Source organism: Fringilla coelebs, assembly GCF_963513975.1.
Source record: "Fringilla coelebs genome assembly, chromosome: 19".
Classification (NCBI taxonomy): domain Eukaryota; kingdom Metazoa; phylum Chordata; class Aves; order Passeriformes; family Fringillidae; genus Fringilla; species Fringilla coelebs.
This window is the reverse complement of record NC_140045.1, coordinates 1,039,867-1,063,906: the sequence shown is the minus strand read 5'-3', so window position 1 is coordinate 1,063,906 and position 24,040 is coordinate 1,039,867. Positions and strand designations below refer to the sequence as shown.

General features: G+C 67.5%; 1 protein-coding gene across 2 annotated transcripts; it reads right to left on the bottom strand.

Moving 5' to 3' along the window:
- Nucleotides 1–702: 702 nt before the first annotated feature.
- On the bottom strand, nt 703–23,519 carry BAHCC1 (BAH domain and coiled-coil containing 1). Of its 2 annotated transcripts, none has more exons than XM_084218675.1 (27): nt 23,392–23,519; nt 21,221–21,530; nt 14,719–14,898; nt 13,837–13,959; nt 11,946–13,559; nt 11,763–11,868; nt 11,393–11,601; nt 11,153–11,311; nt 10,616–10,818; nt 10,025–10,382; nt 9,227–9,940; nt 8,531–8,715; nt 8,283–8,419; nt 8,042–8,143; nt 7,630–7,744; nt 7,355–7,526; nt 6,811–6,972; nt 6,324–6,649; nt 5,908–6,015; nt 5,577–5,830; nt 5,397–5,472; nt 5,210–5,318; nt 4,848–4,970; nt 4,599–4,766; nt 3,056–4,206; nt 2,331–2,567; nt 703–1,765 (listed from the first exon to the last, which is right to left on the bottom strand). In XM_084218675.1, exons 2-27 carry the CDS (start codon nt 21,393–21,395, stop codon nt 1,559–1,561), a joined length of 7,473 nt encoding a protein of 2,490 aa, XP_084074801.1. In that variant the 5' UTR covers nt 21,396–21,530; nt 23,392–23,519; the 3' UTR covers nt 703–1,558. The 2 variants fall into 2 exon arrangements, with proteins under 2 accessions (XP_084074801.1, XP_084074800.1); XM_084218674.1 differs by having other exon boundaries at nt 10,604–10,818; nt 11,763–11,865.
- Nucleotides 23,520–24,040: the final 521 nt, after the last annotated feature.

Below are 24,040 nucleotides of genomic sequence, written 5' to 3'. Positions count from 1 at the left end.
CCATCCTTGATCCATCCCTGTATCCCTGATCAATCATTGATCCATCCCCACCCATCAGTGACCCATCCCTGTTCCATCCCTATACCCCAATCCATCCCTGAGCCATCCCTGAATCCCTGATCAATCTGTGCTCAATCCCTGATCCATCCCTGTATCCCAGACCAATCCCTGACCCATCCCTGATCCATCCCTGTATTCCCGATCAATCCGTGATCAATCCCTGATCCATCCCTATCCATCAGTGATCCACCCCTGATCCATCCCTGTATCCCTGAACCATCCCTGAGCCATCCCTGTATTCCTGATCCATCCAGGATCCCTTCCTGATCCATTCCTGATCAATCCCCCATCCCTCCCTGATCCCTCCCTGATCAATCCCTGTATCCCTGATCCATCCCTGATCAATCCCCCATCCCTCCCTGATCAATCCCCGTATCCCTGATCCATCCCCCATCCCTCCCTGATCCATCCCTGTATCCCTGATCAATCCCTGTATCCCTGATCCATCCCTGATCAATCCCCCATCCCTCCCTGATCCCTCCATGATCAATCCCTGTATCCCTGATCCATCCCTGGTCCATCCCTAAACCCCCAACCCATCCCTGATCCATCCCCACTCTGCCTCCATCCGTACTGGGGTTTCCAGGGCTGGTGGCAGCACGAGGGAACGGAGGCAGAGCCGAGAGCGGAGCCGGCGCCAGCAACGGTTCATATATTTATTCATAAGCCAAGTTATCCATAAAAAAGTTCCATAGTAAAAGGCCTTTACAGGAATGGCGGCTCATAAAACCTTTGTTTAACCCTTTGCTCCTTTTTTTTTTTTTTTTGTCCTTTTGGGTTATTATTATTTTTTTTTTTAATCCTGTTTTGTGGGATTGTTTTTTTTTGTTTGTTTTTTTAGTGTTTACACTGGAAAAGCCCCTGTACATATTTTCCAGGCAGCGGCGGCGGGACGGGCCAGCGTCCGCCGGCCCCGCGGGGTCCCCGTGGTCCCCCCGGGGTGTCCCCCCCGCGGTCACCCCACTATTGCACTGGGGACGGCGGCGCTGGGCCCCCCGCCCGGGGCCGAGCCCCCCGCCCTGGCCCCCTCTGTACAGCGCTCCCCGCTGTCCCCGTCCCCCCAGGCTGGGGGACACAGTGCACTGAAACGACCCCCCCCCACCCCCTTCCCCGAGGATTATTATTATTTTTTTGTGACCTTTTTTTCCATCATTTTTTGTCTTTTTTTTTGTCTTTTTTCTTTTTTTTTCTTGCTGTTGTCGGATTTGTTTTCGTGGTTTGTTTTTTTTTTTTTTTTCTTTCTCGCTTTTCCATAAAACTTCCCGGAAGAAATACAATATTTACAGGCAAAATAAATAGAACAACACACCTGATTTCTGCTTCACCTGCTGGCAAACAGTCAGAGGTACTAGGGAAAGTTATGGCTTGTAGGGGAGCCCCCCCCACACGTCCCCTGATGTGCCCCCAATGTCCCCACGTCCCCCTTTGCAGAAGAGCCGGGCGGGGTCAGCACAGGGTGGGCACCCCGGGGGTCAGCGCAGGGTGGGCACCCCGGGGGTCAGCACAGGATGGGCACCCCGTCGGCGGTCACCAGGCGCCCCGTGGTGGGGTCGTAGGTGCCCGCCAGGTAATAGAGGTCCTGGCGGTCCTGGCAGCGGCGGCCGCGCGTCAGCTGCTCGTAGTGCTCCCGCCCCACCACCTGGCACTTGTGCGAGATGGTCTGCACGTCGTTCTCGTCCTCGTGGCACGACTGGTACAGCGCGTTCTGCGGGGACAAGGCGCCGTCACTGCCGCCGCCCGGGCTGGCCTGTGCCTACCTGCCGGGGGATGTGGCTACCTGCTGGGGGATGTGGCTACCTGCTGGGGGATGTGGCTACCTGCTGTGGGACAGGGCCACCTGATGTGGGACAGGGCCATCTGGCCAGTGACAGGGCCACCTGGTCTGGGACACGGCCACCTGGCATGGTGCATGGCAACCCGATGGAAATATGTGGCTACTTGGCACCATACCTGACGTGGTGCATGGCCATGCGTGGCTACATGACATGTGACAGAGGGCATGGCTACCTGGCGTGGCATGTGGCTACCCTGACACCACACGTGCACCAGACATGCTAGGTGGCTACTTGCCCTGGCACTTGGCTGCCTCATGTAGTACATGGCTCCCTGGCACAATACCTGTCCTGACATGATGTGTGGCCACCTGACACGTTATGTGGCTACTTGACACAACGCATGACCACACGGCATGGCACGTGGCTACCTGACTTGGCACGTGGCTACCTGAGCTGGCACGTGGCTCCCTGCCCCCGGAGCCACCCTTCCCTCACCTTGCCGTCGCTCTGGCGCTTGCCCAGCTTGGTCTCCTCGGGGTGGTAGAACCACTTGACCTTGACCACCATGTTGCTGGCCCAGGACTCCCACATGCTCTCGATGCGGCCGATGTAGGGCAGGTTGGGCCGCCCGGCCGACAGGAACACGGCGCAGTCGCCCACGCGCAGCGTCTCCTTGCCCCGCACGATGGCCTTGTAGAAGAGCTTCCGCGCCTTGCCCTTCATGCCGCGCCGCTGGGGAGGGGACACGGGCTCAGCACTGGCACAGGGACCCCCAAACCCGCCCTGCTGCCGTGGGGACACTGCGGGGGGCGTGGAGAGCAGAGCCAGGGCGGGGGGCTCACAGAACGAGGGACACGGCTGGTGTCACCAGCACTGCCAGCTCAAGGGACACGGCTGGTGTCACCACCTCCCTGTGCTAGCATTTGCAGTTGGCGTCACCAGCTCCCTACACTGGCTGCCCATGTGCCACCAGCACTCTGCACCGGGCACCCACATGTCCCACATGTCCCATGTCACAGCCGGTGTCCCCAGCACCCTGAGCAGCCAGGGCTCTGCCTGCAGCACATGTCACCTGACAGGTCCCCAGTGTGCACCTTGTTCTTTGCAAACGGACACCCACCTGTGCCCCTGCCCTGAGCTGTGCCTGCTCCTTCCCTCCCAAGCCGTGCCCAGGTGGGTGCCCACGGCTGTGCCACGGCAGTGCCCGTGGGGCTCCTCACCTGCGTGGGGTTCCCCGACCACCTCCAGAGCTGGCGCGCGGGCAGGAAGGCGGAGATCTTTGGCCGGTTTTCCACCGAGGGCAGGCGCTGCCGCCGGGAGAACTCTTTGGCTTTGGCGAAGCTGAGGGGATCCTTGCGCTTGAGCTTGGCCTTGGGGCCGGCGGCGGCCGCCTTGGACAGGAAGCAGCGCTGGGGCGCGGCGCCCTTGGGCCGCAGCGCGTCCGGCTGCGCCAGCAGCGCCGGCACCGGGTGCGACAGGCAGGTCTGCAGCAGCAGCGCCGAGTCCTCGTCCTCCGAGCTGTAGGAGGAGTCCTCATTGTCCGAGGAGCACAGGCTGGACGTGGAGATGGAGCCGGAGCTGGACGAGGTGGAGGAGCCCGAGGAAGAGGAGGACACGGAAAGGCGCGTCATGAAGCGCGAGGGGACGTCGGCGCCGAGCCCGCCCGCGTCCTCGTCCTCGTCCATGTCCGAGTAGGAGCTGTGGCAGTCGCTGTCGCAGTTCAGGGCGAAGTCCCCGTGCCCCGAGTACTTGCGCAGCGCCAGCCCCACGGGCAGCGGGTGCGCGGCCGCGCGGCCCCTGCGCTCCCGGCCGCCCAGCCCGGCGTGGCCGTAGCCGTGGCTGCCCAGCGGCCGCTCCAGCCTGGCCCCGAAGTCCTTCTCGGCCAACAGCAGCGCCTTGCACGTCTTGTTCTTGGGGGATGTCACCCCTTCGTGGTCCAGCTTGACCAGGAACTCGCCGCCCGCCGCCTTCCTGCGCCCGCTCCTGCCCACCTCGGCCTCCAGCCGCTCGGCTTTCTTGGAGCGCAGCAGCTTCTGGGCCGCCGGCAGCACCAGCCCGGCGCCGGCGCCGAAGGAGCCGTAGGAGCTGGCGATGCGGCCGAAGGAGTTGGCGCCGAAGGCGTTGCCGAAGACGGGGGCGGCGAGGTGGTGGTGGTGGTGGTGCAGAGGGAAGAGCGTCTCCTTGGCCCGCAGCTTCTTGGTGCTGCCGTTGACCTGGAAGAGGTTCTGGAGCACGGCCGAGCCCTTGTTCGTCGCCTTCCGCTTGGTCTGTGCCACGGCGGCCCAGCTGAGCAGGGACCCTCCGCGCCGCCCGGCCGCCGAATCCCCCAGCGCCGGCCCCCGGCCCCCCGACAGCCCTTCCATGGCTTTGCCTGTGGAACACAGCGGTCAGGAGGCCACAGGAGCAGGGAGGTAGGGATGCTCTGGGGCTGATCTCCCTGCCTGTCGTGCCACCCCTTCCTCCAACCCCAGCTGCTCACCTTTCTCTGCATCCCAATATTCCCAGCCCCCTTAACCCCATCTTCGCATCCCAGCACCCTTCTATACATCCCTCTATCCTCCCGTGAATCTGTTCCCCTGCCTACACCCCAGCACCCTACCCTGCATCCCAACAGCCTTCCCCACACCCCAGCACACTTCCCTGCATCCCAGTATCCTTCCCCCAACACACAAACTCTTCTGGCATCCCAATGCCTTTCCCCCATGCCAACACCATTCCCCTCATCCCAGCCCAGCAGGGGATCCTGCTCCTTCCCCTCCATACCACTTTTCTCCTTGCTGGCTGCCTTCCTGCCGGAATTCCGGGGGGGCTGGGGGCCATGGTCGGGGCAGAGCGTGGGGGGCAGCGCCCCAGGGGTGCCCACATCGCCACACGCCCGCTTGGCCCGCCGGCAGGAGCTGGACACCAGCAGGGCCGGGGAGGGCTCGGTGCCTGTGGGGAGTGGGGGGGTCAGGGCGGCCCCGTGCTCCCCCCAGAGCCCCCCACATCCCCCGATCCCACCCCGGCCCTCACATTGGATCTTGAAGTCGGGGGGCAGCAGGCGGATGTTGGACACAGCGATGTGTCCCATGTCCCCATCATCGAACTCCACCAGCACGGCCTCGGCGTCCTCCTCCTCCTCATCACTGGAGGAGCCTGCAGCACAGGGGGGCTGTGGGGGTGGGCAGGGGATCCCCAGCAGTGTCCACCCCACCCTGGCTGACCCCAGGGGAAGGGCAGGGGACCACCAGCAGTGCCCACCTCACCCAGGCTGACCCCAGGGGAAGGGCAGGGGACCCCCAGCAGTGCCCACCTCACCCAGGCTGACCCCAGGGGAAGGGCAGGGGACCCCCAGCAGTGCCCACCCCACCCCGGCTGACCCCAGCCGGCCTCACCTCGCACCACATTCCCGGGATAGAGGCACCGGGATTTCTGGCTCCAGTAGGCACAGACGCGGGTGCCGGGTGGAAGGCTGCGCCTTGACTGCGGCCGAATGTCAAGGACCTGTGGGAGGCAGCATGTCAGGGTTTTTGGGGTCCGGGACCCCCTCCCTGCCCCCCACCCCGACCGCCCCCCACTCACCGCCTCCTGCAGCAGCTGTTCCTGTGAGTAGATGTGCTGCCGGTTCCCCCGCTCACCCTCGATGATGATGCTGTAGCTGGGGAGGGGACACAGAAGGGGCTCAGCACCCACCTTGGTGCACCCCTCAAATAGCTGGGACCGCCCTCCAAATGTCCAGGACCCCCGGGAGCCTCCACTCACATGTCGGGGGGCTGGATGGTGCGCACGCTGCCGGCGTAGAGCAGGCTGTCCTCCTTGGGGATCAGGATGTGCAGCCCATCCCGCAGATCCTCCTTCTGGATGGCGCAGGCGTGGGGCACCCCTCCGCGGGCCCCCCCTGCCAGGCAGCCTCCCAGCTCCTCCTCCTCCTCCGAGAAGCTGCTGTTGTCGTCGAAGTCGAAGTCGTCCTCCACGGTGAAGCTCTCCAGGAGTTTGCTGACGGCCCGGCCCTTGCACTGCAGGAGGAGGCTTGGGGTGGGTGGGGGGCAAAGGGGGCCGTGCCAGGGTGGGGGGCACCCCCCACGGGTCTCACCTGTTTGGTGGCCACTTTGCTCTTGACCTTGGCCAGTTTCTTGCCCTTGCTCAGGATGGTCTTGGCGCTCCGGGGGGAGAGGGCCAGCGAGAGTGCTCCGTTCTTGCGCTGCACAGGGAGGTCAGGGCCCACCAGTGACCCCTCTGTGTGACCCCAGGGCCTCCCACCACCCTGAGGGGTGCCCCCTCAGCTCCACCAGCACCCACAACCTGCGCAAAACGTACCCCCATCCCTCTGCACCCCGTGGTTCCATCATGCCCCACAATCACTCCCAAAAACCTGCACCCACATCTCATTGGAACCCCTCAATAACCCCAGCCCTGCATGCCCTGCTCCCGTTGGTGGTCCCAGGCCATGCAGATGCCACATCTCCCTGGCCCCGAGCCCAGGGGTGCCCCCAGCCCAGCCCCACTCACCCTGAGGGCTGCCTGCAGCCCTTTGCTCTTGCGGGTGCCCTTCTTGCCCCTCTCTCCCAGCCGAGCCCCCTCGTCCCTTGGCCCCAGCAGCCGGGGGTCAGTGCCCCCAAAGAGGCTGCTGGGGGGTCCCGGGGGGCTGGGGCCACCGGGGGCTGGGGGCCTCAGGCTCTCCTTGGCCTTGGCTTTCAGCTTCTTCTTGCTGCCCTCGGGGCAGCCCCCCGCCTTCCGCCGGCCCGGCACCTTCTCCAGCTTCCCGGCTGCCCCCGGCTTCACCGGCCGCCGCTTGATCTTCACCTCCCCCTCGGGGCTGCCCAGCCGGCAGGGACCTGGGGAGGAGAGGGGTCAGGGCACCACGGGGTGACAGGGCTCGGGGAGCCCCTGGAGGTCCAAGCCTGCAGCACCCCACAATTGCCCACCCAGTCCCAGCAGGTGCCCCCCGGAGTCCTTGCCCCGTGCCCACTCGCATTCCCAGGGTGACTCCCATTACCTAGCAGCCCCTGCCTTTCCTTCTTCTTCTTGGCCTTCTCGTTGGCCTCCATCTTCACCACGGAGGACGGGGAGGGCCCCAGCACAGCCACCGGCGCTGTGGGCAGTGACAGCCCCGGCTCCTCGTCCCCCTCCTCACTGTCCGTGTCACCCTCAGGCTCATCTGCAAAGGGAGAGGACAGGGTGAGGGACCCCTGCACACAGGGGTGGCCCCCGCACCCCTAGTGAACAATGGGGTGAGTTGAGGCCATGTGTGACCCCCTGGCATGAGCCACCCCCCCATCTGTCCTGCCCCCCAAACCCATGGATGGACCCTGCACCCCCAGCTTCGACCCTGAACCCCCAGTCCTGTGCCAGACCCCAGAACCCCAACCCCGACCTCACATCCCCATCCCCATGCCAGATCCCACACCCCCATCCCCATCCCACACCACCTCACAAGCAGATCCCCATCCCACCCCTGCACCCCAATCTGGACCTCACCCAGCACCCCCATCCCAGAGCCCCCACCCCAATCCCACACCCCATCCCTGTGCCCCCCTTGCCTCTGAAGTGGGGGGGCTGCCGGGGCCCGGGGTCCTGCCCCTGGTACTTGGAGCCCTTGGAGCCCTTGGGCCGGTTCAGCTTCTTCTGGATGCGGGCACCGGGGTTGGGGTCCCTCCGGCGGAAGGGGCTGAGCCCGGGGGGCAGCCCCTTGCCCTTCACCTTCTGCTTCAGCTGTGACACCCCACGAGTCACCACACAGGGCAGAGGACCCCACACTGGGGGGGACTCGGGGGGTTGGGGGTAGAACCCACCCCCCAGACCCCGCGGGACTCACCGGGGAGCCCTGGAGGCTGCTGAAGGTCCCCCCGGCCAGTTTGCTCCTCTTCTTCTGGGGCTCGGGGTCCCCCCTCAGCTCGGCACACAGCAGGGACAGGCTGGTCTTCACTGCCCTGGGGGGGCACAGTGTGGGCACGGTGCTTGCAGGGCCCCCAGGGGACCCTGCACCCCTTGGGGAGACCCTGCCCCACTTCGGGATCCTGCACCCCTGGATGGAATCTGCACCCCTCAGCCTCACCCTGCATCCCCCAGAAGGATCCAGACCCGACCCTGGCTGGCTCCTGCACGCCCCAGCTGCCGTCTCCCTCCTCCCCCTCCCTCCCCTCTCTCACTAATGTTTAGTGACATAAAACCTGCTGATTAATTCTGTCCCCTGGGCCGAGGGGGGACATGTGGCACCAGTCACTCACTTGACCTTGCGGCTCTCGGCCCTGCCCAGGGCGCTGGAGTGTTTCCTCTTCCTCGGCCGCCCCGGCCCGCGCCGCGCCGGGCTGCGGGAGCTCTCGTCACGCCTGGACACCGGGGACACCGTCAGCAGAGCCCCCGCCGCCACCGGGGCGAGGACAGCCCCGGGCTCACTGCACAGATCAGCGCTGCCCCCAGGCTCGGGATGAGGACGGGGACAGGGACAGGGACGGGGACAGGACGTACTCGTGGTCGTGGCGCCGCTGCAGCCTCACCAGCTCCCGCTGCTTCTCCTTGTAGCGGCGCTGGAGCTCGGCCAGGCGCATCCGCACCTCCACCTCCTGCGTGTTCAGCTGCTCCATGGCCGCCTTCAGCGGGCACACCTGGGGGGCCAGGGGGCGTTCGGGCACAGCTGGCAGCGCCAGCCGCCTCAAAGCCAGGGCTGAGGCTGGGCAGGGCTCACCCCCTTGCCACCCCCTCCAGGGGACACTCACGGCCTTGGTTTTGGGGGTCCAGGTGTACTTGCGCCGAGGGACGCGGGCACGGGGCGGGGGGGACACGGGCAGGGGGCTGAGTGCGGGGGGGCTGCCCTCCCGTCCTGCCGCCTCCACCAGCGACCAGGCGGCCGCCACCGTGGCCAGGTTCTGCAGGTTGAAGGCCAGCAGCTCCTCATCCTCACCTGTGGGGATGGCAGGGGGTCAGCAAGGTCCAACATACCAGAGCACAGCACTGGCTCCTGGGGGGCTGGGGGGCACAGGCGCAGATCCCCAGCTGGGAGGGCAACGGTGATTTGCCCCATCTGGCCCCGTGCCCACCTCACCACCCCATCCATGGAAACTGGGACCTGACAGCCACCCCCTTGCCCCACGCTGTCCCCACCTGAACCCAACACTGGGTCCCCCCCCTCCCTCCCTCCCGCCCGCAGGGCTGGGGATGTGCCAGGCTGTGAGGCCTTTCCCGCTGGGGCCTCTGGGATTCCCTGGGGAAGCCGAGCTGGGAGGGAATCCCGGAGCCTGCCTGGAGCCAGCGCTGGAGCTGAGCCCTGGCTGTGAGTGGGGCATGGGATGGCACGGCATGGCACAGCATGGCACGGCATGGCACGGCATGCAGCCCCCCAGTCCCACAGGACAAAGGGCACTGGAATCACCAGAGCATGCTGGGGACACTCGGGGGCACCAGGCATCACCCACCTTCCCTGGCCAGGTCGCAGCGGCGCCGGCGCAGCTCCAGGTCGGCGAGTTCGCTGAGCAGGGCAATGCCTGGGATCCCTGAGGGGTGGGGGACAGGCGAGGGGGGGGCCGGGGGGGGCTCCTCGGCTTCCTCCAGCGCCGGCAGCTCCCCCAGGTCGATGCCGGCGGCAATCAGCGCCTCCAGCCCGCCCATGCAGCCCTGGTGCCCACCGGGGACGTCACCATCCTCCTCCTCCTCATCGCAGCTGCCCTCTGGCTCCGAGCCATCGCTGTCGCCTTCCTCCTCCTCCTCCTCTTCGTCCTCTTCCTCCTCCTCCTCCACAGTGGGGGGCAGTGGGGAGCCCCCCTCCTGGTGCACGGGGTGCTGCTGCTCCGGCTGCTCCGGCGCTCCCTGATCCACCTCGCGGTGCCCCCCGAAGGGCTCCTCGGTGCCGGCCCCGGCTGGCGCTGCCCCTCGCTCCCCGCAGAGCGCTCCCGGTCCCGGCGGGAGCAGCAGGTGGTGCCGGTGCAGCAGCGCCCCGGGACTCTCGGCTGGGGGGTCCCGCGGGGGGCCCTGGTCCCGCAGCGCCTCGGCCGTGGGGCTGAAGGTCCGGGACTGCTCGGGCTCGGCGGGCGGGGAGCCGGCATGCACGGGGTCGGGGTCGGCCGGCTCGGCCGAGTGCGCCGCGGGGTAGCCCATGGCGGCGGCGGGGTAGCCGTACCCGGGGGGCAGGTCTGCGGGGAGCGGGCCACGATCAGCGGGGACGCCCCGGTGCTCCCCGGCCGCCCTCCCCCCGTTGCCCGTCCCCGCGGTCCTACCTGGCTCCAGGGGTTTGGGGTAGTGGCGCGGGGGCTGCCCCTCGCCCCGCGCGTCCTCGCCATCGCCGCCCTTGCTGGGGGCAGGCAGGGGGCTGGCGGCCGGCGAGCGGGGGGTCACGGCGGGGCTGGCGGCGGGGCAGGCGGGTAAAGTGCAGGGGGCCGTGGGCAGCGTCACGGGGCACTTGGCCGGGTGCCGCAGGGCCGGCGAGTGGCAGCACGGGGACAGCTTGGGGGGCGCAGGGGCCGCCGAGGTCAGGCCCTTGGCCGGGGGGTTTAAGGCAACTGCTTTGTGGGAGGGTTTGAGGGGCTTCTCGGGAGCCCTCTCCTCCAGCTCCAGGGGCTGCTCCTCCGGCTTCCGCTGCGGGGTACAACGAGGCGACACATGTCACATCCTGCCCCACGTCTCAGCCCTGCATCCCACATCCCCATCCAGCCCCACGGGCCAGTCCCTGCCCCACTGCCTGTCCCTCAGTCCTGCCCCACCTCTCCCACCCCAGTCCCATAACACACCCTCCACCCTGCATCCTCCAGCCAGCCCCACATCCCATCCCATGCCACCCCATGCCATCCCCCTGGCACCTGGCCGTGCACCTGGCGCTGGATCTCGAGGGCCTGGGCCGCCCGTTGCTGTTGCTGCTGCTGCTGCTGCTGCTGCTGCAGGGCATAGAGCTCCTGCTGCCGCAGGAACTGCGACCGTGGGTACACGGGGAGCTGCCCCGTGTGCTGCAGGTGGGCACCGGGACCCCGGCCCGGGTACATGGGGGGCCACAACGATGCCTGGTCCATCACGTCAGCTGCCAGCAGAGGGGAGGCAATAGGTGACCCTCTTCAGGGTCACCCCACAAACCCCAGCAGTGGCAAACCCCAGTCCTGTGACCCTGGCAGCATCCCCAGAGACCTGCATCTCCCACCCCTGAACCCCAAAAACACTTGCAAGGACCCATACTCCTCCCTTCCACCTCCAAAAGCACCCCCAGGGACCCCATCAGCCTTGAACTCCCAAAAGTACCCACTGTGATCGCCCCCCTCTCCCACCCTGCACCCCCAAGGACCCCCTCTCCTCTCTCTCAATCTCCCCCAGACTCCAGGACCACCCTCCCCAGCACAAGGTGGGGGTCTCAGGCTCACCCAGCGTGTGGGGGGTGCCGTGGGTGGGGGGCTCTGTGGGGAGGATGACGAGCTGTGCAGGGGGGTCCTGGGCGAGGGGGAACACGGGCTGCATGGCGCTGGGCATGGAGGCAGGGAAGGCAGGGGGCAGGTTCTGGTGCAGGGCAGGGTGCCCGATGCCTGTGGGGATGGGGGGGGTCTGTCAGCACCCCGCTGCTGGGGGTCAGCACCCACCCAAGTTCCCCCAAACCCAGCACCGACCGTAGGAGTGTCCCCCCATCCAGATGGAGGGGCTGCGGGTGCGGGGCAGCCAGTGCGTGTGGGCAGGGTGGGCGTGGGCGGCGGGGTCCCCCCCGAGCTGCCCCGCCGGCAGTGACGAGCCCCCCGTCATCATCAGGTGGGGGGTCAGCTCCCCGGGACACCCCCCCGATGGGTGCATCCGGGCAAACTCCACCAGGTCCTTGTTGTCCCTGCAAGAAGAGGGGACACAGAGTGTGGGGGCAGCACTGGCATCACCCTCCCCTGCACCCCCAGCAGCACCTCCAGGGACCCCCATCTCCCGCCCCTGCGCCCCAAAAAGCACACACAGCACATCTTCCAGCCCTCACACCCAGGCTCCCCCAGCACTCACTGGAGCAGGATGTCCCTCCCGGGCAGCCCCAGGCGCTCCTCGCACAGCCGGCCCCGCTCCTCCTCCGCCTCCAGCTCCATCAGGTGCACGGGGCGCGCGGTGCCTGCTGCCACGGGGACACCGCGGTGGCATCAGCGTGGCACCGCCAGCCCCGTCTGTCCCGGCCCCTTCCCCAGCCCTTACCTTTGACACCAGCCGCCGCCCGCTGCCGCCCGGAGCCGCCGGCGCCGTAGGGCTCGTGGCGGCCCAGCGTGTCCTTCTGCCGCGCCACGGCCACCGCGATGCCCACGGGCGGCTGCCGCACCTCGCCCTCGGTGCCGCCGGGGCCCAGCGCCTCGTGCTCCCGGCCGCGGGCGCAGTCCGGCCGCTCCAGCTCCGCCTGACCCTTTCCCGACGGGAATTTGGCGTCCTGGTGGGCGCAGCTGCCCTTGGCGCTGGCCAGCCCCACGAAGGGGGGGCCCTTCTGCCCCCCCAGCAGCGCCCCGTTGCTGTACTTGAGCAGGTTCTTCATGGCCGACACCTCGTCGGGGGCGTTGGGCACCTCCTGCGCCCGCACCAGCCCCGCGCCAAAGGGGTCCAGGTAGGGCCCCCCCTTCCGCTCCTCCGCCACAGCCAGGGGGGGCCCCTGGCCCTGCACCCCCCAGGGGGGCAGGGGGTGCCCGCCGTAGCCCAGGCCCCCCAACTCCAGGGGCTTGCGCTTGCCCTCGGCCGCCTCCGCCTCGGGGTGCTGCTGGTGCCGGATGCGAGCCACCTTCTGGGCCGGGGGCTCCTTGGGGGGACCCTTCTCTAAAGTGCAGCAGGAGGGGCCGACGCGGACGCCCAGAGGGTCGGGCCGGGGGGCGCGGGAGCAGTCGGGGGCGGGCGGCACCTCGAAGTAGCCCTTCTCCAGCCCCGCCTTGGGCGCGGGGCACCGGCCGGAGAAGGGGGGTCCTTCGGCCGCGCCCCCCCCCAGGTACTCCAGCCCCTTCAGCCGGGTGCCCGGAGTCCCCCACTCCAGCCGCCGCTCCGCCGGCCCCTCGGCTTTCAGCGGGTGGTGGAAGGGGGCACCGTAGGGCTCAGAGCCCGCCTCGGCGTGCCGCTCCTTGCCGTCCCCGCGCTCCATCCCGCCGGATTCCGCCTGGAAGGAGCGGCTCTTGTCCGTCGGGGGCCCCACCGAGGGCACCAACGTAGCCCCGCTGAGCTTCAGCTCGCGGGCGGGGGGCTCGGGCAGCGGGCACAGCACCTCGGGGCCGGCGTGGAGCGGGAGGCAGGGGAAGGAGCCGGCGGCGGGCACGGCGTAGGACACGGCGTGGTGCAGCATCTGCCGCCGCTCCACCGCCTCGCCGTAGGGCTGGGGGGCCTCGGGGACCCCCGGCTCCCGCTCCTTGGGGGCGCAGCGGGCGGCGCGGGGCAGGGCGCTCCCGGCACAGCTGGGCAGCGCGGCGCGGGCGCCGTCCCCGTCCAGCCCCTTGGCTCCCAGCAGGCACGAGGCCAGGGGTTTGGGGCGCCCGTCGCCGGACCCCCGCGGCGGCACCCCCTCCTTGCAGTGCCCCTCGGGCGGCACCGGCAGCACCGCCTTGTGCCGCTCCTTGGGGTCCTCCTCGGGCAGCCGCTCCTTGGGGTCCCCCTTGCCCCCCTTGTCCTTGCCCGCCAGGAAGCGCTCGTAGTCCTTGGGGGTCTTGGGGAGGGGGCCGGCGTCCCGCTCCCGGCTGCAGGAGCCGGTGGGGGGCCCGGGGGCGGCGCGGGCGATGCCGGGGAAGCCGTGGCTGGCGGGGAGCAGGGGGGGCTGTGCCGGAAGGTTCCGCAGGTAGAAGTTATCTGGAGGGGAGGGCGATGGGTGAGACCCCCGCACACCCCCCACCCAACCGAACTGCGGCCGAACTGGGATGAAGGGTCGGGCTCGATAGGTCCCACCCAAACAATGGCCCCATTAATGCCCACCACAATCCTGTGAAAAGCAGGAGCAGGGCTGGGACTGGCACCCACCACCCCCCCCACTGCCCCAGTACCACGTGCTCCGGCACTGAGCCCCCCACCCCTGCCCTGCTGGGGGAGAGACACCCCCATGGGGGTCCCTGGTGGCCCCGGTACCTGCCTTTCTGGCTCTCGTAGAAACGGTGCTGGCCATAGAGCACGTTGCCATTGCCGTGGTGGTCCAGGTGGCCCATGGGCAGGAAGGTGGAGGCCAAGCTCCCGGAGAAGCGGGGGTACCCCGGGGCTGGGGACATCGAGTCAGCAGGACTGGGGTGGCACCTGCCCCCGCATCCCGACCTGCACGGCTCCAGCTGGGAACTCTCTGCAGAGCCCGTGATCCCCTCCAGGCTGAGACCCCTCCCACCCTCTGGGAACTGGGGGGGTGAGACCCTTGCCCAGCCCGTGTCAGCAGTGGCCGTGCTTGGCTCGGCTCGGCACGGCTTGGGCGGGCTGTCCGTCAGCCGCGTGCGCTGCCCGTCCCCGTCCCCCGGTGCCCCCCCGGAACGCCGGGAGCCAGCTGGCAGCCGGTCAAACTACCAGCCGGGCAGGCTGCCAGGGCCCCGCGCCAGCACCGCCGCCCCGCTCCCGCTCCTCCGGCGGGATGGAGACGCCAGAGCGTGGGGGGGCACGGGGACTCGGCTTAACCAGGGCTGCCCCCGGGGTCCCCACACTGTCACCTGCCCCAACACGGGCGTCCCTGTCCGTGTTCATCATCACCGGTGACACGAGGTGGCCTGGCCTCAGCTGGAGCTCTGCAGGCTCAGCACGAGCCTCTCCAGCCACCCCAAACCCCAACTGTGGGGTACAAGCCCAGTCCCTGTCAATGCCCAGGGTGTTTTGGGGCACAACGGTGGCCAAACCCACCCTCATCACCCAGAAGCCACTGACCCTGGATCCCATATATGTGGGACTGGTAGGACATGACCACTGGCACTGGACAGAGCCACGACTGCCTCCAGCCCCCCCCCACACACAGCCCATGCCCACCCCAGTGCCCACTCACCTTCGTGGGAGTGGGAGAACCAGATCTGGGAGGTGCCGGAGTGGGGCCCGCAGAAGGCCGGTTCTGGGGGGGAGGCGGCGGGGCCGGCGGGGTGGCTGGGCCCCCCCGAGCCCAGGCTGCCACTCAGGAAGCCCCCCATGAAGGAGGAGGGGGGGGCACTCCCCATCAGGCTGCTGCCGGCTGTGGGGAGAGGGCACAGTCAGGGGGGCTGAGGGCAGTCTGGGGTGCTGAGAACAGTCTGGGGGGGCTGAGGGCAGTCTGGGGTGCTGAGAACAGTCTGGGGGGGCTGTGCAAGCCCTGCTCACATGACCCAGCACACCACACTCCCTTGTGCACACACGGCTGCCACGGGGCTGTGCAGCCCACTCTGCGCCAGTGCCTCCCCTGGACACACCCAGCCCTTGTGCCACACGCATCCCTCGTGGGACCGTGTCCCTTGTGCACACCCAGCCCCCGTGCACACACATCCCTCATGCTCACAGCCCTCGCGGTACGGTGTCCCTTGTGCCACCCTGTCCCTCGAGCACACGCTGCCTGCACATGTCCCCTGTGAGCCCCAACACCCCCTGTGCGGTCACACCCCTCATGCACCCATGTCCCTGACACCCCCAGCCCCACGGGGCTCAGACGTGCCCCAGAGTGTGCGAGGCACAGCAGAGCCGTGCAAGGGGCACCAGAGCCCTGCCCTGTGCGTGCCCTAAGCACTCACCCAGGTGTGCCAGCACGTGGGAGGCTCTGCACATGTGTGTGGCTCCCCATGCTGCTGCTCCCCCCCAGGGAACGCTGGCTGCTCCCAGTGCCAGGACAATCCCAAGCTCCAGGGACAGGGGCTGTGCCGGGCCATGTGGGTGCACATGTGTGCTGTGTGTGTGCGTGCACATGTGTGTGAGTGCAAGGAGGGGGGACAGCCCTGGCCCTGACCCTGCTGCCTCCCCCGCAGCCCGGGGGGGCCCCCAGCACCCTTGGGGAGGCCCATGGCCGGCGCTCCCCATCCCGCCCCCCATCCCGCTCCCATCCCGGCCAAGCCGTGAGATCATGGTGGAAACTTCGGAGCCGGTGGCCAGCGGCCGGGCGGGGGGAGCTGGAATGGGGGGAACCGGGATGGGGGGAGCTGGGACGGGGGAGCAGCTGCCCCTCACTGTGTGGACCCGCTCCCCATGCCCGTGTGTGCCAGAGCAGCCGTGGCACGGCTCGGCACGGCTCAGCACAGCCCGGCACGCGTGGCGTGGCGCAGAGCGCGGGCTGGCTGCCCGCCCGGCCGGGGCAGGAAGCGATGCTTTGCTCTCTAAGCCGGCCCACGCTCCCCGGCTAATCCCACCGGGATGCCTCTGGGATGAGTGTCGGGATGTGGTTTCAGGCAGCTTCGCTCCTTCCTCCGTGGCGAGGCCGAGCGGGGCAGGGCCGCGTGGGCCGGGGGCACGGCCGCATCCCACCCACAGCCCTGGGAACTGGACACGCACCGGGACGGGTGGGAACACCCCGCTGTGCCAATGCATCCCCGGGGATCCCTGCCCGGCGCTGCCGGCACAAACCCACCCTGTGCACCGCAGCCCCGGCCGCGCCGGGGGACCCCGTGCAGGCGTGGAGCCGGCAGCGTGCCGGGCAGCTGTGCCGGGCGGGAAGCCGAGGTTTCCAGAACGAGACTTTTCTGGAAGCCGTGAAACGGGCTGGAAAAAAATAACCCCTCACCCCACCCCGATGGCGGCGGGGCTGGGGTGTCCCGGGGGGGCTGCGGGGCTGCCGCTCCCCACCGCCCACCCGCTGACTCACGGGTCCCCCGGCGTGCACTGGCCCTGTGGCCAGCGCTGCCGATCCCACGTTCCCACTCGCCACGACCCCCTGCACACCCAGGCACTGAGCAGGGGCAGGGAGCGGCCCCCTGGTTCTGCCTCTCCAGCCACAGCGATGGTGAGCACAGGACAGGGATGAGCACGGGACAGGGACGGGTCACTGAGGACGCGCACAACTCGTGTCACTGATAAGCCACCGGTGTTGGAGCGGCCCGTGCTGCCAGTCCCTGAGACCGGGCACAGCTCGTGTCAGCGATGAGCTGGCAGTGCCAGGACGGGCACGGCACCGTGGGGCGGGCTGCCAGCACGGGACAGATGGCTGCGGGGTCCCAGCCCGGCCCCCCCTGCCGCCCCCCGGCAGCGTCACCCTGGGAACTCCCTGGCTGGGCTCCCCGAGACCGGTGCTGTGACTCAGCCCCGCCGGCATCGCTCCCAGCTCCGGCACGAAATTTCCCTTGGCCCCGAATCCGCAGAGGGTCACACGTGTGACGAGCGCGCCAGGGCTCAGCACGGCCACACCGACAGCGCCGAGAGGGGCGGGGGGCATTGGGGAGACTCAGGAGGGGACAACAAGAGATGCTCCCTTCCCTCCAGCTGCTCCTCGCCCCCACTCCAAGTGCAGCACAGATGGGAATGTGTTGGAAGGCAGAAAGTTTCAGGGCCAGTGTGTGGAGGGGGGGCCCGGTCCTGGGGGGGGTTCAGCCCACGGCTGCTCTGGGATCCCCAAGGCGGTGACAGACCCAGGATGGCAGCGGTGGCGGGGGGGACGTGCGCAGGGTTGGGTTTCTCCCTCAGCTATTTTGGGGCTGGAACATTCCTAATGGAGCTGGGGCCGCGGGCAAGGGCTGGGAGCTGGCAGGGACCCTGCCAGGGGCAACCCGGGCCCCCCCAGTCGGGCAGGGGGTGGTGGGCAGCCCCCCACGTGCTTCACAACCCACACAGCCCCTTTAAAAATTTGGCAAACAGGGAATAAACGGGCTCTGGCTCCCTCGGTGCTGTAATTCCAACTGAATCCGTATTGTTACGGCACTCAATGAACGCTGCGACGGTGAAACGCTGCCGGAACGTGCCCGAGGGGCCAGGAGGGTGATCCCAGTGTTGTGAGGGGGGTTATCCCCTCTGGAATGCCACTGGCAGCTGTGCTGGCCACAGCCACTGCACACTCAGCGCTTGCACACTCACTGGGGCCATGTGTGCAAAGGGTGGTGGACACTCCTTGCACACACCGCTGGCACAGCTAGCACACACCACTGGCACAGCTGGCACACGGCGTGTGCTCAGTGCATGCTCCTTGCACGCATGACTTTCACACCCGGAGCACAATTTGCACACCCAGAGCACAACCTGACACACATGTGCCTTGGAAGACCACTGCCGGAACACAGGGAAGCCAGGGAGTGTCCAGTCCCGGGGGTCCTGATGTCCCACCACACTCCTGATGTCACATGGGTGCCATGCACATGGACCCTTCCCAGGAACCCTCCAAAACGGGGGTCCATGGGCACTCTGTGCAGTTCCGGTGAACGTCACACATGTAGGTCCTGGCAGGGGGAGGACTTGTCTTCCCCCAGGGCTGGGGGACCCCAGCACAAGGCAGGGTCAGAGCTTGCCCTGGGGTGATGCTGTGGGGCAGCCAGGGCACAGGCAGGGCTGGGGGTCCCGAGGAGCCTGGGGCAACCAGAGTGGCCCCAAAATTCCCCGTGGAGCCCATCCACTCCCCATTGTTCCCCGGGCAGTACCAGGGGCCGGTGGCAGCTGCCCGTCCCCCAGGGCCTGGCACATGGCAACATCTGTGCCTGGATCCAGCTCATGACTAAGGAACGGTGGAAGCACTCGGGGGTGACTCTGTGAGAGCCGGGCTAATTCCGCGGGATCCAGGGTTCTGCACGTCCCACCGCTCCCACCGGCCACGCTCGGCCCCCGTGCCTCGTGGCTACCAAGGAGCAGCCCAGTTAATCTCCAGATCTGGTTTAACTATGACACTCACTTTGGCGCCGCATGGGGGGCTGGGGGGAGCAGGGAGCCCCTGCGCTGGAGCTGCGCCGTGGCCTCCAGCCCCTGGGCAGATCCTGTCTCCAGGGAAGCAGCGATGCAGAGTGGCTGCAGCGCTGGCACCTGGCCCTGTGTCACCGCCCAGCCAGGGGCACCGTCCCCACCTGCCTCCCACCATCAGCACCCAAATCCCCCCTCAGAGCCGTGCCAGGAACCGCACAGCTCCCAGCCTGCGGGAGGGGACAGGTGTGGGAGCACATCCAGCCGCCGGGATGCACCGGGACCTGCACTGTCATGGCCAGGCTGTGTGCCAGCACCAGGACGAACACCAACACTGCCACGGCCAGGCTGCGGGGCAGCACTGGGACGCACACCGGGATTCACACCGGGATGCACATTGGGATGCACACCGGGATGCACATTGGGATGCACACCGGGATGCACGCCGGGATGAACACTGGGATTCACACCGGGATGCACGCACACCCCCAGGGTTAAGCTACACACCGGCTCCCGCCCGAGGGCTCGGCCGCGGTGACACAGTCTGGCACAGTCACAACTCTCCACTAGTCCACAAAAACATCCGAAAGGCAAAAATTGCAGCCAGGCCTCTGTCAGTTTCTCACCCTCCGTTTGTGGCGGAGGCATTGGGACCCCCGGCCCTGCTCAGCACGGGCTGTGCCCTGGCAGCGGGACCCCTACAATTGGGGTGCGGGCGCTGCACCCCGCCCGGATGGGCTCCGGGGGTCTCCATCCCCCCCTTCCCGGGCGGTGCCGGTGCCAAACCCGACGCCAGCCGGAGCGTTCGGTCGCACGAACGCGCGGCCCTGAGTTACGGCTTTAATAAAACCAAGGAAAACAGTTTTATCCGCCGTTCCCAGGGCGGCCGCCGGGCCCGGCAAAGGCTCCTGGGAGGTGTAGTCCTTGCACACGCCGGGAGCCATTTGGGGGAGCGCGGCCGGAGCCCCCCCGGCCCCGCCGTGCCCCCCGGGCGCCGCGTGCCGCACCGGCATCGCCCCGCCACGGCCAACCGCGGGCTGCCTCCGTGCGCTGGGTGGGGTAATTATCAATCATCGGCCTTAATTACCGCGCCAGGCTAGCACGGCTGCCGGCACCGCGGCCGGGCCGTGCCGGGAGGACACGGGGTGCAGGGGATGGGGACCCCCCTGCCGCCGGCACCGTGCCGGCCGCTAAATTATCCGGTCTATCCGCCCCAGCAGCGTTCCGGCCGCGCGGAGCCTCTGAGCGCAGCTCGCTGGGAAGCGCTCCGGCTGCGCCGGCCCTGCCAAAGCCGGAATATTTTTAGCTCGTTCTGTTGTTGGGTTTGGCTTCTCTGTTTTTTTTTTTTTTTCTGGGTTTTTTTTTTTTTTAATGTTTTTTTTCGGCGCGTTTCTGCTGGGGTATTTTTAGCCGGATCCATGTTATTTTAACAACCTCCGGTGCATTCGGGCTCCCATGTGTCGCCCAGGCCCCGGCGGGTGTGAGGGTCCTGCACGGGGACGCGGCCGCGGCGGGAAGCCGGAGGCAAGCCGGAGGAAAGCCGGCAGCACCCCGGCGCTGGCGGCCCTCCGGGATCCCCGCCACGGTCACCGCGAGCCGGAGAGCAGCCGAACACCCACCCCTATCCCCCATCCCGGGGCCGGGCTCCAAGCCCCCGTCCGCACTTCTCGCCCAACAAAGCTGGGGGAAGCCGGCGCGGCCCCCCGAGCTCGGCGGTGGTCCCGGCAGCGGGGCCGCCGGCATAAAGCGAAACCGCCCCGGCCGCGGGCCCGATCCGGCGCCGCCTCCCCGGCACCCCCCGGTGCCCCCCGCTTTCCACCTCCTTCCAAGAACCCCCACGGCTGCCACCCCCCCGCGCCGGCCCGGCCGTGCCCCCCGCCCTAATCCACGCACTAATTGTAATCCCATTAAAGCAGATATAATTTTATTAGTATTCACAGCTCATCAAGGCGGCGACAATAACCGGCGCTGCCGCCGTGCCGCGGCCAGACAACCGCCTGCGCCGGCGGGAAGCGGGGGGCCCGGCGCTGCGCCGCGCCGAGCCGGCACACGGCTCCCGCCCCGGCCCCGCTCCTGCTCCGGCTCCATCCCGGAGCTCGGCAGCGCAGGGGGCTCCCCGCCGGCTGCGCCCTCAAAGCCCCCCGAGCAGAGAACCCCGGTACCGGCGCCGCGCGCCCCGGTTCAGCCCTGCCCGGCCGCGGGCGAGCACATGCCGCAGACAAAGCCGCGCGGGCAGCTCGCCGCGGATGCCGGATCCGGTGACCCCGCGCCGGGGCTGGTTGGCCGTGCCGAGCTCGGCCGTGTGCCGCGCTTTGTCCAGCTCCGGCAGCTGCCGCGGCGAATACGCGCCGCGAACCCCTTCGCACCCTGACACTTCGGCGCCGAATATCGAGCCCGGGCTCGGTGACCTTCCACCGCCGCCCCACGGCCCCGCGGATAACGGCCTCCTTGTTCAGCCCGAACGCGCCTCCTCGTCCCGGCACCGAAATCTCGCCGGCGCGGCCCGGGGTCACGCTCCTCCCGCGCCGGCGGAGCGGCTGGGTGGGGGGAGACGTCCCCCGTGTGCGTTAGCCCTCACCCCCAAAGCCCCGGGCGCGGTGACAGCGAGGTCGGCACAAAGGGAGGCCGAGCTCCCGGGGCCGTGCCGAGCTCCCGGGGCCGTGCCGAGCCTCGCAGCCCTTCCCGGCCCCCCACACCGCGGGCGCTCCGACCCCTCTGACCTGTGTGCGTGGCCATGGAGATGGGCGCCGGGAAGTACTTGGTGGGCTGGAAGTGTCCGGGGGGCTGCACGGCCCCGTGCGCCGACCCCGCCACGCGCCCCGTGCCGTGCCGGTGGCCCAGGCTGCCCCGCTCCGACAGCAGCCGCGGCGGGGGCGCGAAGTCACGGCCGTCCATGCCGGGGGCACCCACCCGCGGGGGGCTCGGCGGGACCCCGACACGGCTCGTGGGCGATGCTCAGCGCCGCGCCGGGCCGGCTCGGCGGGCGTCGTGCCGCGCTCCGCGCCGGGGCTGTCGGCTCATCCTCCACTCCTGGCACGGGGAGAGAAAGGAGAGAGTGAGAGCACGGCCGGGGTGGGGGGTACGGCCATCACTGACCCCCAGAGCCCCCGCGCCCCGCTCCCCGTTTCCCCGGTACGCAGCCCGCTTTCTCCGCGGTTCGCAGGGCCCCGCGCCCCCTGGTACCCCCGGCGCACGGTCCCCGCTCTCTGCCGTCCCCGGAGCACGGCCCCCCCTTTTCCCAGTACTCCCGGTTCATGATCCCCAGTTTCCTCAGCGCACAGCTCCCCCCCCCTCCACGTTCCCGGTGCTCCCGGAGCGCAGCTCCCCCGCTATCCAGTGCTCCCGGTTCCCAACCCCGGGCGCCCGGAGCGCGGGCCCGGTTCCCGCAGCTCCGACCCTTTCTGGCCGCTGCGCGGGTTCCGGTTTCCCGGAGCTCGGTTCTTTTATCTCTCCCGGTTCACCGACCGTATCTCCCTGGGGCTCGGCCCCGCTCGCCCCCGGCTTCCCCGTTTCCCGTTGTCTCCCGGGCGCTTGGCGCCTCCCTCGCCGCGGTTCCCCGGTTTCCTTCCTTCCCCAGCCCCGGTTCCTCGGTGTTTCCCCGTCTTCCCTCCAGCCCGGTAACCCCGGCCCCGCTTCCCCGATAATACCCGCTGTCCCGACCCTCCTCTCCCCGGTTCCCCGGTCCGTCCCTGGTGCCCTGCCCCGGTTTCCCGGTATTTCCCCGGTCTCCCGGCCACGGTTCCCGGTCCCTGCCGGTGCCCGGCCGCGGCTCCCGCCCGCCGGGTCATTGTTCTGGCAGCGCCGGGGCCGGGGGGCCCGATCCGGCGGGGGGAGCCGGGCACGGGCCGGGCGGCTGCGAACAAAGGGGCGCGGGGCGGCGAGCGCGGCCGGGGGGCGCGGGGGGCCCGGCCGGGACCGCGGGGACCGGGGGGGAGCGCCGGGGCGAGCCCCGGGGGAAGAAACCCGGGCCGGGAACAAAACATGTGCATTTCCTTAAATAAAGCTGAGAAAAATATGTGAAAAAAGGATGTTTTGCTTTCTTTTTTTTTAAATCGAGATATAAAAAAGCAAATGTAAAGCGAAAAAATTAATGGGAAATAATTGAAAGGGAAAAATATTTTATTTAAAGCAAAAAATTGAAGGCAAAAAGGGCTCGATGCGAAAATGTTTGAAGGCGCAAACGGTTTAGTGAAGCAGCGTTTGATGAGCAAATGATTTAATGAACAAATGTTTTCACGCACAAAATTTTAATGAACAAAATTTTAAGGCGAAGCGTTTCGAAGAGACGGGTTTTAATGGGAAAATGTTTTAATATAAAGAGATGAAAGCGAAAATATATTTTAATGGGAAAAGACGAAGAGGAAAATATTTTGGTGGAAAGAGATTCAGGGAAAAATATTTTGGGGGAAAAAAGATGAAGAGAAAAAATATTTTTGCAGGAAAAAGACGAACATAGAAAATATTTTCATGTCGGAAAGATGCAAATAAATATTTAGGTGCAAACAAATAAAGCGAAAAAATAAATAAGAAGGTAAAAACGCAAAAAAAAAAAAAGGAAATTTGCAAAAAAATAAATTGAAAAAAAAGCAAAATAATTAGCGCCCCAAAAATTTAAAACGTAATAAATCCAAGTAGGCAAAGAAAAAAAAAATATAATGCCCAAAACACAAATAAAAATAATGCCCAAAACGCAATTAAAAAAAAAAATTAACGCCCAAAAAAAACCAAAATAAATAACGCCAAAAAAAATTGTTAAGGCGTAAAAAAAAAAACCAAAAAAAACCAAAAACAACAAAAACAATAACCCCGGAGCGCCCGAAATTAAAATAACCCCCAAACAACAACAACAACAACAACAAAAAAAACCCACCCGCGGATCGCAGTTACTTACCGGAGGGGCGTTCCGCGCGCGGGGCGAGTGCGGTCCCGTGGCGGGGGTGCGCAGCGTGCTCCTGCCGGTGCCCGTGCACTGCCCATGCACCGGCTGCTCCTGCAGCAAAGGGAACCGGGGGTGTGTGGTTGGGGGGGGTGGGGGGGGGGGAGGGAAGGGGGGGGTGGGAAAAGGCGGGGGGGGGTGGGGGGACCCCGCCGCGCCTCCCGCTCACGCCGCGCGTTCTCCGCCGGGGCGGGCGCGCCCCGCATGCTAATGAGCGCGTGCCCCGCGCGCGCGCCCCCTCGCTGATTGGCCGCCGCGCGGCGCTCGCGCCCCGCCGGCCATTGATCCCCCCCCCGCTCCACGCCAACCCCCCCCCCCCCCCCACCGGCTCCATTCTTCCTCCGGCGCGCGCGCCGCGCGTCAAGAGAGCGCCGCTCCCAATTGGCTGGCGGGCCGCCAGCGCTCCCGCCAATCGGCGCGCGGCGAGCGGCGCGGAACGGCGGCGCCTAATTCAAGCCCGGCGGATGAATGGGGAGGAGGGAGCGGCGCGCAGGCGCGGTGCGCGCTCGGGGCGGAGGGGTGGGGGCACTTGCATTGCTGCGCACCCCCCGCCGCAGCGCGCGGGCCCCCCCCGCGCCGCGATTGGCTGGCGGCGCGCCAGCGC